Source organism: Microcaecilia unicolor, chromosome 4 (genome assembly GCF_901765095.1).
Source record: "Microcaecilia unicolor chromosome 4, aMicUni1.1, whole genome shotgun sequence".
Classification (NCBI taxonomy): Eukaryota; Metazoa; Chordata; class Amphibia; order Gymnophiona; family Siphonopidae; genus Microcaecilia; species Microcaecilia unicolor.
In genome coordinates this window covers 232,902,700-232,915,624 of record NC_044034.1, presented here as the reverse complement: position 1 = coordinate 232,915,624, position 12,925 = coordinate 232,902,700, and the positions used below count along the sequence as shown (strand labels likewise).

At 42.6% G+C, this 12,925-nt stretch overlaps 1 protein-coding gene across 1 annotated transcript in view; it reads right to left on the bottom strand.

Moving 5' to 3' along the window:
- Window positions 1-3,222: 3,222 nt before the first annotated feature.
- The window catches only part of ARGLU1 (arginine and glutamate rich 1), a 141,153-nt gene continuing 131,450 nt past the window's right edge, over window positions 3,223-12,925 (bottom strand). The window contains exon 4 of the mRNA XM_030201316.1: window positions 3,223-4,070. Coding sequence (XP_030057176.1) covers window positions 3,906-4,070 — 165 coding nt within the window. The 3' untranslated portion in view covers window positions 3,223-3,905. The remainder of the gene's footprint in view (window positions 4,071-12,925) is intronic.

Below are 12,925 nucleotides of genomic sequence, written 5' to 3'. Positions count from 1 at the left end.
AGCTGCTGCCAAGCCTGATTCAAACTGAGGGGAAGATGGAGAAACGAAAGAATCTGCCTCAGAGACAGGTCCCTTCACTCACAGAATCCAATTGCAGAGGCTAAGAAGCTTGCAAGGATCCAGAAACCTCCAACTTCCGCTAAAAGAGACAGGCAGAAGACTATGTATGCTGAGGAGACCTTTGCAGAATAAAGGCTTGATGCACTGAAAGAACAAATGCTGGGAAAAAAGGCCATGAGTTACAATACAGTCAGAAACTTTATCAGCATATGTATAAGGTCCAGAAGTATGACCAGCCTGAAGAGGCAGCAAGGATCCTGCAGTCGCAGGAGCCAAATCATACTGATTTAAAATGGCCGTGGGAGCCTGAAAAACCACGTCAAAGAATGTCAGCTGAGGAGAGAGAGGCCGTGATTGCAGTGTGGGAAAACAATAGTTCATCCAACAAAAAGACTGCTCCGCTGAAAAGTCCACGGAACACCCTTTTGACATTTTCCCAATGCTACTCTTTCTGCTGTGCATAACGAGAGCAGTGTTGACAAAGAAAAAGCAAGTGAAACCGCGAGTAAGCCCAAAGAGCGAGAAAAATATAAAAGAACACTTACCAAATCTCCAGAAACAAGATCTGCCTCACCACTGTGGCCCAGGGTATACTGGTAGCAGCAGAGTCAACCCATCCAACATCCAAGTAGCCACATAAGCAGGCAAGGAGGAGGAAGGAAAAAGTGGCTGGATAGAAGGGGAGGAGAGGGGGAGAGACCTGGCACAGGTTACCTCCTGAAGCCGGCACCGCTTAGCCTAAGCAGCCCCAAGCTCAACTGAACCAGGAAATCCGGAACAGGAGCAACTCAAATGAAACCAGGAGCTTGCAACACTCACTGCCTGCTGGGGATAGAGACATACTAACCAAGAAGTACATCGTCCTATAAGACAGAGTCCAGTGCTCTCTATCTCCACCTGCTGATAGATGGTCACAACTCGCAAGTCTCTGGATTCATCTGCTACAGGTGCTAAGGAATTGTACTTTCCAAAAGGAAAAACTCCCTTTTGTGGCCAGTAGGTACATACCTGGAGTGGAGGAGTGGCCTAGTGGTTAGAGCACTGGTCTTGATATCCAGAGGTGGCTGGTTCAAACCTCACTGCTGCTCCTTATGATCTTGGGCAAATCACTTAACCCTCCATTGCCTCAGGTACAAACTTAGATCGTGAGCCCTCCTGGGACAGAGAAATACCCACTGTACCTGAATGTAACTCACCTTGAGCTACTGCTACTACTGAAAAAGGTGTGAGTAAAATCTAAATAAATAAAAAATAAATAAATAAATACCTACCTGGCAAACTCAGTATCATAGGAGAGAGTTCCTACTGCTAAAGTCTAAAGTTGGGGCTACATTTCCTTGTAAATACTTGATAACTCTTGGGACTAGTAGATATGATTTTATTCCCCCCCCCCCCTCCCACCCGCATGCAGCTCATTTAGATACTTTTCTTCAGGATAAACCTGTTGTGCAAACTAACAGATCTAAGGTGGGTTTTTTTTTTCCTATTTAACTGTGTAGGATTTAGCAAGGTAATGGTAATCCTCATATGGTGGACTTGAGATGGGCTTTACAGTTGTATTATTTGCTTATTTGTATTTTATTTTTCTTTATTTTCTTTGCAACACTAAGGTGTTCAAAAAGATCTTTTAACAATAGCAATGATATTTTTAATTATTTACCTTTTTTTTCTACAAAATCTGCATTTGTCGGTTTCCTGGGGTTTTCTTCTAAATTGGCTTTCAACAGTTTTATCTGTTCTGCAATTTTTAATTTATCATCTCTAGGTTTAAGGCTTCCATTAAAAACTACTCTTGTGTGAAGTTTTGTATCAATCAGTGATTGCTGAAGTAATTATTTCCTACTGTGTTTATAGCATAATACATTGTTTTTGTTTGTTTGCTTTTCCGATTCTTTAAAAAATATTTCCTCATTTTGCAAATAGTATGGATCTCCCCCCCCCCACCAAAATAAAATAAATTCCCTGGCCCATTTGCTGGTGAAGTTTCACTCATTTGGCAGAATGCTTGTCCAAATGTAAGGATGGAGACCAATTGTGGCAATTCATTTCATTGGTTAGCACTTCTGAGTCTGTGCTTTGGGGGGGGGGGGGGGGGTTGTTTTTTATATTTAGCTCATGCAATTTCATTCAGGTACAGTTGTTCTTTTAGATTCTCTGACATGGACACAACACCTAACCGAATTATTTTCCCATCAGAAGCATCTAACAGCTCAGGTCTAAAAAAGGCTATTTAGCCTCCCTCCCCCCAAAGCTTCAAGAAGGGGACTGATCAGATTTTAAACTGTCATTTAACTTAATTATATAGATTAAGAGACACAGGTTTTTCCATGACCACATCCAAGTAAGCCCTGAATTTAAAAGTATAATTTACAGTTTTCTCTGTTTGATCTTCATTTTCATAATTAATTCAAATGCATTTACCAAGTGCCCTGCTTACTAAGCCACGCTAGAGGCATGCTAGTGTTAGCACATATTAACTGTATAGATGCCCATAATATTCCTATGGGCTATATGGTTAGTGCATGCTAATTTTTAGCATGTGCTAAAAAAGCTAGCAGTAAACATGGCCCTATATGTATTATTCTTGAAATACATAGCAAATTTGGGTGGAAGGTGGAACTTTACAATAAAATAGCTAAACAAATATATATCTGAAAGAAGCAATATAGTTTAAAACATGAAACTGCAGCCAATAAGCACTGCAGGCATACAACATTCACAAACACTAAGATAAACACATCTCTGGAAAAAGGTGACTCAAATCACTAGAAACAAAAAATGAGGTTTTAAGAAATTTCATTAGAGCAAACAATTTGTAATACGAAAATTCAAATCCCATACTTTTATAATAAAAAATGAGTTACAGAAGTTAAAACATGTAACATTTGCAGACTGCTCATGGACCCATGAGATGAAGAATTAGCTATTCTGAACTTTTTTGATCCACTATTTTAGTCACCTTTTTCCAGAGATGGTCACATGTGTTATGAAGTTCCAGTAGATGCCATTGCTTCAGAAAAGGACGCAAAACAAGCAGACTTCAGTTGTTTAAAATTGTACTATATGGCATATGAACTTTTCTAAACATATAGAATTGTACTGAACAGCATACTAACTTTTCTATACATATAGAAGAATACACTGAAAAAGTGTCAAAATTATGCATTTAATACAACTTTATTGAGTAAATTAGTTTATTTACAGTATTGGAAATGCTGGCTGCGTTTTTCAAAGTAATAAAAATGCAACAGAAACTACCAAAATTATATGTATCTATGTCTATATTTTCCTCTCTCTATATAGATATAGATACATACATACATACACACACACATACACACACACATTTAGCTAATCTATCGGTATCCTTACCTGTATCAGGAACATCAAGCGCAACAGTATCATAGGATACTAGTTTAACTATACAACACAGAGGCCCACCTTGGGAATTTGTAGACGCAAATACCAAGAATTGAGATTGGTTTTTTAAATGAGAAACCAGCACATGGACTGACCAGTATTAAACAGAGCATCTCTCTGAGATCAGTGGGTCAGTAAAAACCTTACCAGTTCATATCAATTTATAAATTGATCTAATGTATACAAGATCATTGTCTTAGAGAATCAAAATGGCTGACATAATTCTTTAAAAATGCAACAATGATCTGGTAAGGATGTGACCTAATACTACTTAAGAAAAAAAAAATATTTAAGAAATTCAGAGCATAGCCCCTATCAGAACAAGCTAACAAAAAAAAACAAAAACAAAACAAAAATCCCACTTCAACATGAAGCCATCATACAGTTTTTCATTTTGATTTTTTACAAGTTCAAAAGGTACCAATTTAATCTGCAGATTTTAGTGAAAAGGACAGTTTTGGCCTAGATTTCCCTTTGCCCAGGATCATTTTTTGCTCTTCCTTCTGTTGGCGCTGTCTCTCTTGTTCTAGTTTCATTCTTTCTTCATGAATTTTTCTTTGCTCTTCAACAATTTTCAATTGTTCTTCAGCCTGCATTAAAAACATTGTGTCACAATATTAATGAAAAATCATTATTTTGGAGTCACTGTAATTAGAATCTGTATATCTTTGTTCAATAGCAGCTTATATACAAAAAAATAAATATGATCAACTGACCACTTACCATATAACACTAACCCTTGGGGTGGCAGAACATCTGTTATAATCTCCCTTACAAGAGGGCTCTTTTCCCCCCCAAGGAGTCTAATAGCTACTATGCAAGGTCATAAATAGATGTCTGTCTGGCATCTTAAATGCACAGAATTTGGTCTGAGAACATATTATAAGCCAAATGAAGTTATTAAAATCTCAGAGATAAGTAACAGGAGTGCAACAAGTATCTTAGGGGTTAGAATAGTGGATACCAACCAAGGAAGCCAAGATTCAAATCCTTCCTCCATCACTGCCACTCCATTTGACCTTGGACAGGACCTACTAACTCAGATACTAGTTTTTATTGTGAGCCCTCATAGAAAGGGGCCAACCAACTGCATTTAAAATTGTAGTTCTCCTTCAGTTCAGATTTGGAAAGACTTCTCCCTTGCACAAGTATTTTAATGTTGTTCCAAAAAATTACAGCAGCTTTAAGATAGGTCCTTAAAAATGTGAACTGCAAAGTTCTATTAAAAGTACAGTACTGTCTTGATATCCGACCTTCGGTAATCCAACCATCTGGCATATCTGACAGCCCCCTCTCCCCAGTGCAATCACTTACTTCTATTAAAAATATCTTTGTTTTAGAACAATTTTTTAAATTGAGAACTCTATGCCTTTGTTTATGCATTGTTTGAGGGGTTTATGCAACGTTTTCTGTATTATCTAACAGGTCAGTCCTATTTAGGTCAGATAATCAAGACTGTACCATAATATTTTTTTCAAATGACTAAAGGACAAAGCATTGCTCCTACAACAGGTATGATAATGAGAAAGCATTTCACCAGTTATAGAGATGGGTGATGTGAACACGTTGGTGTTGAACAGAGATCATTTCATTGTTATTATGGCTCATCCCTTGGTGTTATATAGTAGCCGTGACAGTGTACAAAACAACTCCAAAGAAGAGTTAAGAAGGACTGTGAGACTGGTAAACTGCTATCTTCAGGGAACAACTGCTTCTCTAAAGATAAGCAGGGTTTACCACACAGCACAAATGGAACTCTCAAACTGAAACTGGCTTTAAACAATTTGAAAAAAATGCACATATAGTATGTCAAAATGGTACTTCCCTTCCTCCATTTGCAAACTCATGCATGACTGGTCAGGGACTAGGTGCAACAAGACATGGTAAAGTGACAGGCATAGTATGAGACATTTGTGTGTCTTTTTGCAAGTACATTTGTGTGTATGTATATAAAGGGTCATGGATCTGATGTACTGCCTTTCTGTGGTACAACCAAAGCAGTTTACATTTATTATATATAGGCACTTTATCTGTCTTTAGTGGGCTCACAATCTTAATTTTTTTTTATATGTATCTACTTATGTTTCTTTATACAAACAGCTAGACCCGGCTTCCCCAATAAGTGTTATTTGGGCAAAATGTGTCTAAAAAAGAAACAGTAACTCTCAAAAAGGATAGGGAGGGGGACATTTGACTTGCTTTCTTAACAGAGACAAACCAAAATTATAATAAGGTACTTACTAAGCTGTTGAGAAAGCAAAGCTAATTTATATAACAGGAATTTGCATGATTATATTGCAGATATTTGCAATGATTTTTTCTGTTTTAATTAGATGTTCCTCTCCCATATTGCTTTATTATTAGTAGCAAAACACAGAATATATTGTATTGTATTCATTAAACTTCAAATCTGTTTCTGGCTACTTTTCCTGATTACTGAATGATAAATGATTATATTAAGCCACAGTATACTGAGAATCTTTGCAGGAAAACGAGAACATGGAGTGTAAATGACACCAGTTAGGTAGAATGGAAGAAAGAAATCAATGGCGTAAATTAATGAGGGACTATAAAGATGATAAAAGAGGAAAGTGGGGAAAATCATAAATCTGTTAAGACAATATTAAATGTAATATAAACATTGAGAAAATGCCCTGGTAGGATTAGAAATTGTTCCTTGCAGACAAATGATTTTGCACAGTTTAAAAAAAAATGGAAAGAAAGAAAATTGAAAATAGAGGGTTGGAAGGATATAATTTAGGCAGACATCCTTGATGAAACAGAGGAATGAGAAGGAACACTCAAGAGACAAAAAAAAAAGTAATTTGGGTGACTGTGCCTGGTCTGAAATTAATCAAATTTCATGAAGTACATTTAAGAATTTAGTTTGGAAATATGCCAAAGGAACAAGCAATTTTATATCCATGCCCGGTATATTTACTGAAGATAATGCCCAATTTAAGAAGTGGTTGGTTAAATCTGGTTAACTGATTATTGCAGAATGGCATTTTTCCTAGGGAAATGAGATTAATGAAATTCTTTATTACAAGGTGATGGTATGTATGTGTAAATTATCATCCTGTAGCTCACTCTTCAGTTTTTACAAAAATGAGGAGTGGTGGCTTCTCAATTGCAAGATTATTTGGAGGATTATAGACTGTTAAATGACACTCAATCTGAATTCCACAGTTTATTTACTACAAAAACTGTACTGGCGGTGCACTTTAAACCAGATGTGCCACAAGGCTAATGTAGTTATGATTCACGAAGAAGGGACATCTTTGAAAAGTGCAAGTTACAGACTTCATTTACCTTCTCAACTGTGAAGTAAAAATTTTCACTAAAATTTTGGCTGACTGGAAAAGATTGTCCCTCACAGAGAGCGTGTGCCCCTGAGCTGCCCTCCCACACCCCTCCCTGGGACTACCTTCAACTGCCCATGGTAGTCTAGTGGCCTCTTCAGGGCAAGAACACCCCTATAGATCCATCCATAAAAATAGAGGCTGAGAGTTCCTAAGGCTGCCACGGCAACTCTTGGCAGCCATTTTTATGGAGGGACCAGCGGGGATAGGAGCGACCGGGGTAGATCCTGTCCCTAAGACCACTAGACTACCAGGGTAGTTAAAAGTAACCCCAAGGAGGGAGGCAGCAGTACAGCAGCACCCACTCTCTTCCGGCAGGGGTGAGGCAAGTGCTGGCCAGCTCAGCCTAGCCTGTTGGGACTTGGTCCCTGCAAGCAGGGGGGGGGGAGGGGGGGCATTTTCATTTTTGGATGAAACTGATCAGCAAATTTCACCTGCTGAGTTGGTTTCAGCTGAAACTGAGAACACCAAACTATGGCTATTCAAATCTACCACCCTAGAAACACTGAGAACTTTGCCTGGATCAATTCTGCTCCCTTTTTGTAGAACATTGAGCACTACCCTTACAACCAAATTAAACAAACGCGCACCACTTAAACTGCACAGCATAAATAGATACGATAGAGAGATAGAAAAAAATGTGAAAATTCAAAACTACGCCTATTTTTTTTTAAATCACATATAACAAAGTGCATAGATGAGAAAACACTGCTCTGCAGACACTTTCTGCATATAAACAAGCAGCTCCTACAAACAAGCAATGCGGCTAGGAAAGCGAATAGAATGTTGGGTGTTATTAGGAAGGGTATGGAGTCCAGGTGTGCGGATGTTATAATGCCGTTGTATCGCTCCATGGTGCGACCGCACCTGGAGTATTGTGTTCAGTACTGGTCTCCGTATCTCAAAAAAGATATAGTAGAATTGGAAAAGGTACAGCGAAGGGCGACGAAAATGATAGTGGGGATGGGACAACTTTCCTATGAAGAGAGGCTGAGAAGGCTAGGGCTTTTCAGCTTGGAGAAGAGACGGCTGAGGGGAGATATGATAGAAGTGTATAAAATAATGAGTGGAATGGATCGGGTGGATGTGAAGCGACTGTTCACGCTATCCAAAAATACTAGGACTAGAGGGCATGAGTTGAAGCTACAGTGTGGTAAATTTAAAACGAATCGGAGAAAATTTTTCTTCACCCAACGTGTAATTAGACTCTGGAATTCGTTGCCGGAGAACGTGGTACGGGCGGTTAGCTTGACGGAGTTTAAAAAGGGGTTAGATAGATTCCTAAAGGACAAGTCCATAGACCGCTATTAAATGGACTTGGAAAAATTCCGCATTTTTAGGTATAACTTGTCTGGAATGTTTTTACGTTTGGGGAGCGTGCCAGGTGCCCTTGACCTGGATTGGCCACTGTCGGTGACAGGATGCTGGGCTAGATGGACCTTTGGTCTTTCCCAGTATGGCACTACTTATGTACTTATGTAGTCTATCAAAAAAGAAAAAAAAAAACCTAGGAGGGGGCGAGGGAGAGTTTGGGGGGGGGGGAGGGGAATTGATGTTTAGTAGGTTAAAGGATCTGGGCTGGTAAGGGAGGGGGGGAGAAAACAGGGGGAGAAAAATAAAGGAGTTGAGGCTACATTGTCTTTTTGTTCACTGATGAGTTCCATGTCCTCTTTGGGGTATATGGTCTTGTAACCGAGGAGGGTATGCATCTTGTAGAACTTTTTTTTTTTTTTTACAAAATTGTTCAGTTAAAGTGGGAAGATATTGGAGAGCTCAGGTAGAATGACAGCTATGTGTGTATTAGCATTGACTGTTAGACATTATAATAAGTGTGTGTTTTATGGATTCAGTTAATAAAAAGATTTAAACATTAAAAAAAAAAATCCTATTACTCAAAATTACACACGCAGGAATCAAATTTGGCACGACCATTCAAGATATTTTCACAAATAGACCCCCTCATGGCTCAGATTCCATCATCCCTCTACTAATTAGCTTCTCATTTTACAACAAAATTAAACATACTGCAACTTTCACTGTCATTGAAAGATTCTAATTCATAGCTTCTCAATAATCAGACACAGATCTCTGACAGACCTAGAGACATCAACAATGCATCATTTACTTTACCATTTCTTATTTTTAGAGAACAAGCAAAACCATCAAAATAACTGCACCACATGGCCCTATGCCAGCCAATCTAATCTAATATAATACGACTCTACTCTTGCCATATCTGCATAATCTTAACACCTCTTTACTGGAAATCTGGACCAGTTCAGTACATATGGAAAAAAGCACATATACATACTAAAATAAAACCTAAAGTCACTAAATCAGACTATCAAACTATTGTCCCATATCAAACCTCAACCTATCATGTATATGAAAACTAGCAAAATGTAGTGTAATTGACCAACATACAGTATATATCGAATGCTACATACCTGTAGAAGGTATTCTCCGAGGACAGCAGGCTGATTGTTCTCACTGATGGGTGACGTCCACGGCAGCCCCTCCAATCGGAATCTTCCCTAGCAAAAGCCTTTGCTAGCCCTCGCGCGCCGATGCGCGGCCGTCTTCCCGCCCGAAACCGGCTCATGCCGGCCAGTCTCATATGTAGCAAGACAAAGAGAAGGGAAGACACAACTCCAAGGGGAGGCGGGCGGGTTTGTGAGAACAATCAGCCTGCTGTCCTCGGAGAATACCTTCTACAGGTATGTAGCATTCGCTTTCTCCGAGGTCAAGCAGGCTGCTTGTTCTCACTGATGGGGTATCCCTAGCCCCCAGGCTCACTCAAAACAACAAACATGGTCAATTGGGCCTCGCAACGGCGAGGACATAACTGAGATTGACCTAACAATTATCCAACTAACTGAGAGTGTAGCCTGGAACAGAATAAACATGGGCCTAGGGGGGTGGAGTTGGATTCTAAACCCCGAACAGATTCTGAAGCACTGACTGCCCGAACCGACTGTTGCGTCGGGTATCCTGCTGCAGGCAGTAATGAGATGTGAATGTGTGGACAGATGACCACGTCGCAGCTTTGCAAATCTCTTCAATAGTGGCTGACTTCAAGTGGGCTACCGACGCTGCCATGGTTCTAACATTATGAGCCGTGACATGACCCTCAAGAGCCAGGCCAGCCTGAGTGTAAGTGAAGGAAATGCAATCTGCTAGCCAATTGGATATGGTGCGTTTCCCCACAGCCACTCCCCTCCTGTTGGGATCAAAAGAAACAAACAATTGGGCGGACTGTCTGTTGGGCTGTGTCCGCTCCAGATAGAAGGCCAATGCTCTCTTGCAGTCCAATGTGTGCAGCTGACGTTCAGCAGGGCAGGAATGAGGACGGGGAAAGAATGTTGGCAAGACAATTGACTGGTTCAGATGGAACTCCGACACAACCTTTGGCAAGAACTTAGGGTGAGTGCGGAGGACTACTCTGTTGTGATGAAATTTGGTGTAAGGGGCCTGGGCTACCAGGGCCTGAAGCTCACTGACTCTACGAGCTGAAGTAACTGCCACCAAGAAAATGACCTTCCAGGTCAAGTACTTCAGATGGCAGGAGTTCAGTGGCTCAAAAGGAGGTTTCATCAGCTGGGTGAGAACGACATTGAGGTCCCATGACACTGTAGGAGGTTTGACAGGGGGCTTTGACAAAAGCAAACCTCTCATGAAGCGAACAACTAAAGACTGTCCTGAGATCGGCTTACCTTCCACACGGTAATGGTATGCACTGATTGCACTAAGGTAAACCCTTACAGAGTTGGTCTTGAGACCAGACTCAGACAAGTGCAGAAGGTATTCAAGCAGGGTCTGTGTAGGACAAGAGCGAGGATCTAGGGCCTTGCTGTCACACCAGACGGCAAACCTCCTCCAAAGAAAGAAGTAACTCCTCTTAGTGGAATCTTTCCTGGAAGCAAGCAAGATGCGGGAGACACCCTCTGACAGACCCAAAGAGGCAAAGTCTACGCTCTCAACATCCAGGCCGTGAGAGCCAGAGACCGGAGGTTGGGATGCAGAAGCGCCCCTTCGTCCTGTGTGATGAGGGTCGGAAAACACTCCAATCTCCACGGTTCTTCGGAGGACAACTCCAGAAGAAGAGGGAACCAGATCTGACGCGGCCAAAAAGGAGCAATCAGAATCATGGTGCCTCAGTCTTGCTTGAGTTTCAACAAAGTCTTCCCCACCAGAGGTAAGGGAGGATAAGCATACAGCAGACCCTCCCCCCAGTCCAGGAGGAAGGCATCCAATGCCAGTCTGCCGTGGGCCTGAAGCCTGGAACAGAACTGAGGGACTTTGTGGTTGGCTCGAGACGCGAAGAGATCTACCAAGGGGGTGCCCCACACCTGGAAGATCTGTCGCACTACAAGGGAATTGAGCGACCACTCAATCCTGCTCAACCTGTCGGCCAGACTGTTGTTTACGCCTGCCAGATATGTGGCTTGGAGCACCATGCTGTGACGGCGAACCCAGAGCCACATGCTGACGGCTTCCTGACACAGGGGGCGAGATCCGGTGCCCCCCTGCTTGTTGATGTAATACATGGCAACCTGGTTGTCTGTCTGAATTTGGATAATTTGGTGGGATAGCCGATCTCTGAAAGCCTTCAGAGCGTTCCAGACCGCTCGTAACTCCAGGAGATTGATCTGCAGATCGCGTTCCTGGAGGGACCAGCTTCCTTGGGTGTGAAGCCCATCGACATGAGCTCCCCACCCCAGGAGAGACGCATCCGTAGTCAGCACTTTTTGTGGCTGAGGAATTTGGAAAGGACATCCCAGAGTCAAATTGGACCAAATCGTCCACCAATACAGGGATTTGAGAAAACTCGTGGACAGGTGGATCACGTCTTCTAGATCCCCAGCAGCCTGAAACCACTGGGAAGCTAGGGTCCATTGAGCAGATCTCATGTGAAGGCGGGCCATGGGAGTCACATGAACTGTGGAGACCATGTGGCCCAGCAATCTCAACATCTGCCGAGCTGTGATCTGCTGGGACGCTCGCACCCGCGAGACGAGGGACAACAAATTGTTGGCTCTCGCCTCTGGGAAGTAGGCATGAGCCGTCCGAGAATCCAGCAGAGCTCCTATGAATTCTAGTCTCTGCACTGGGAGAAGATGGGACTTTGGATAATTTATCACAAACCCCAGTAGCTCCAGGAGGCGAATAGTCATCTGCATGGACTGTAGAGCTCCTGCCTCGGATGTGTTCTTCACCAGCCAATCGTCGAGATATGGCAACACGTGCACCCCCAGCCTGCGAAGTGCCGCTGCTACTACAGCCAAGCACTTCGTGAACACTCTGGGTGCAGAGGCGAGCCCAAAGGGTAGCACACAGTACTGGAAGTGACGTGTGCCCAGCTGAAATCGCAGATACTGTCTGTGAGCTGGCAGTATCGGGATGTGCATGTATGCGAAGAACGCCGGTGCGGGCGAGGGAGTCTACCTCTCGACGCCCACACCGTGGACGTGGTTCAGAGTCCAGAGAGCATAGCCAATCGTTTTCCTGAATCATGGGAAGAAGGGTGCCCAGGGAAAGCATCCTGAACTTTTCCTTGACCAGATATTTGTTCAGGGCCCTTAGGTCTAGGATGGGACGCATCCCCCCTGTTTTCTTTTCCACAAGGAAGTACCTGGAATAGAATCCCAGCCATTCCTGCCCGGATGGCCCGGGCTCGACCGCATTGGCGCTGAGAAGGGCGGAGAGTTCCTCTGCAAGTACCTGCTTGTGCTGGAAGCTGTAAGACTGAGCCCCCGGTGGACAATTTGGAGGTTTGGAGGCCAAATTGAGGGTGTATCCTTGCCGGACTATTTGAAGAACCCACTGATCGGAGGTTATGAGAGGCCACCTTTGGTGAAAAGCTTTCAACCTCCCTCCGACTGGCAGGTCGCCTGGCACTGACACTTGGATGTCGGCTATGCTCTGCTGGAGCCAGTCAAAAGCTCGTCCCTTGCTTTTGCTGGGGAGCCGAGGGGCCTTGCTGAGGCGCACGCTGCTGATGAGAGCGAGCGCGCTGGGGCTTAGCCTGGGCCACAGGCTGTCGAGAAGGAGGATTGTACCTACGCTTACCAGAAGAGTAGGGA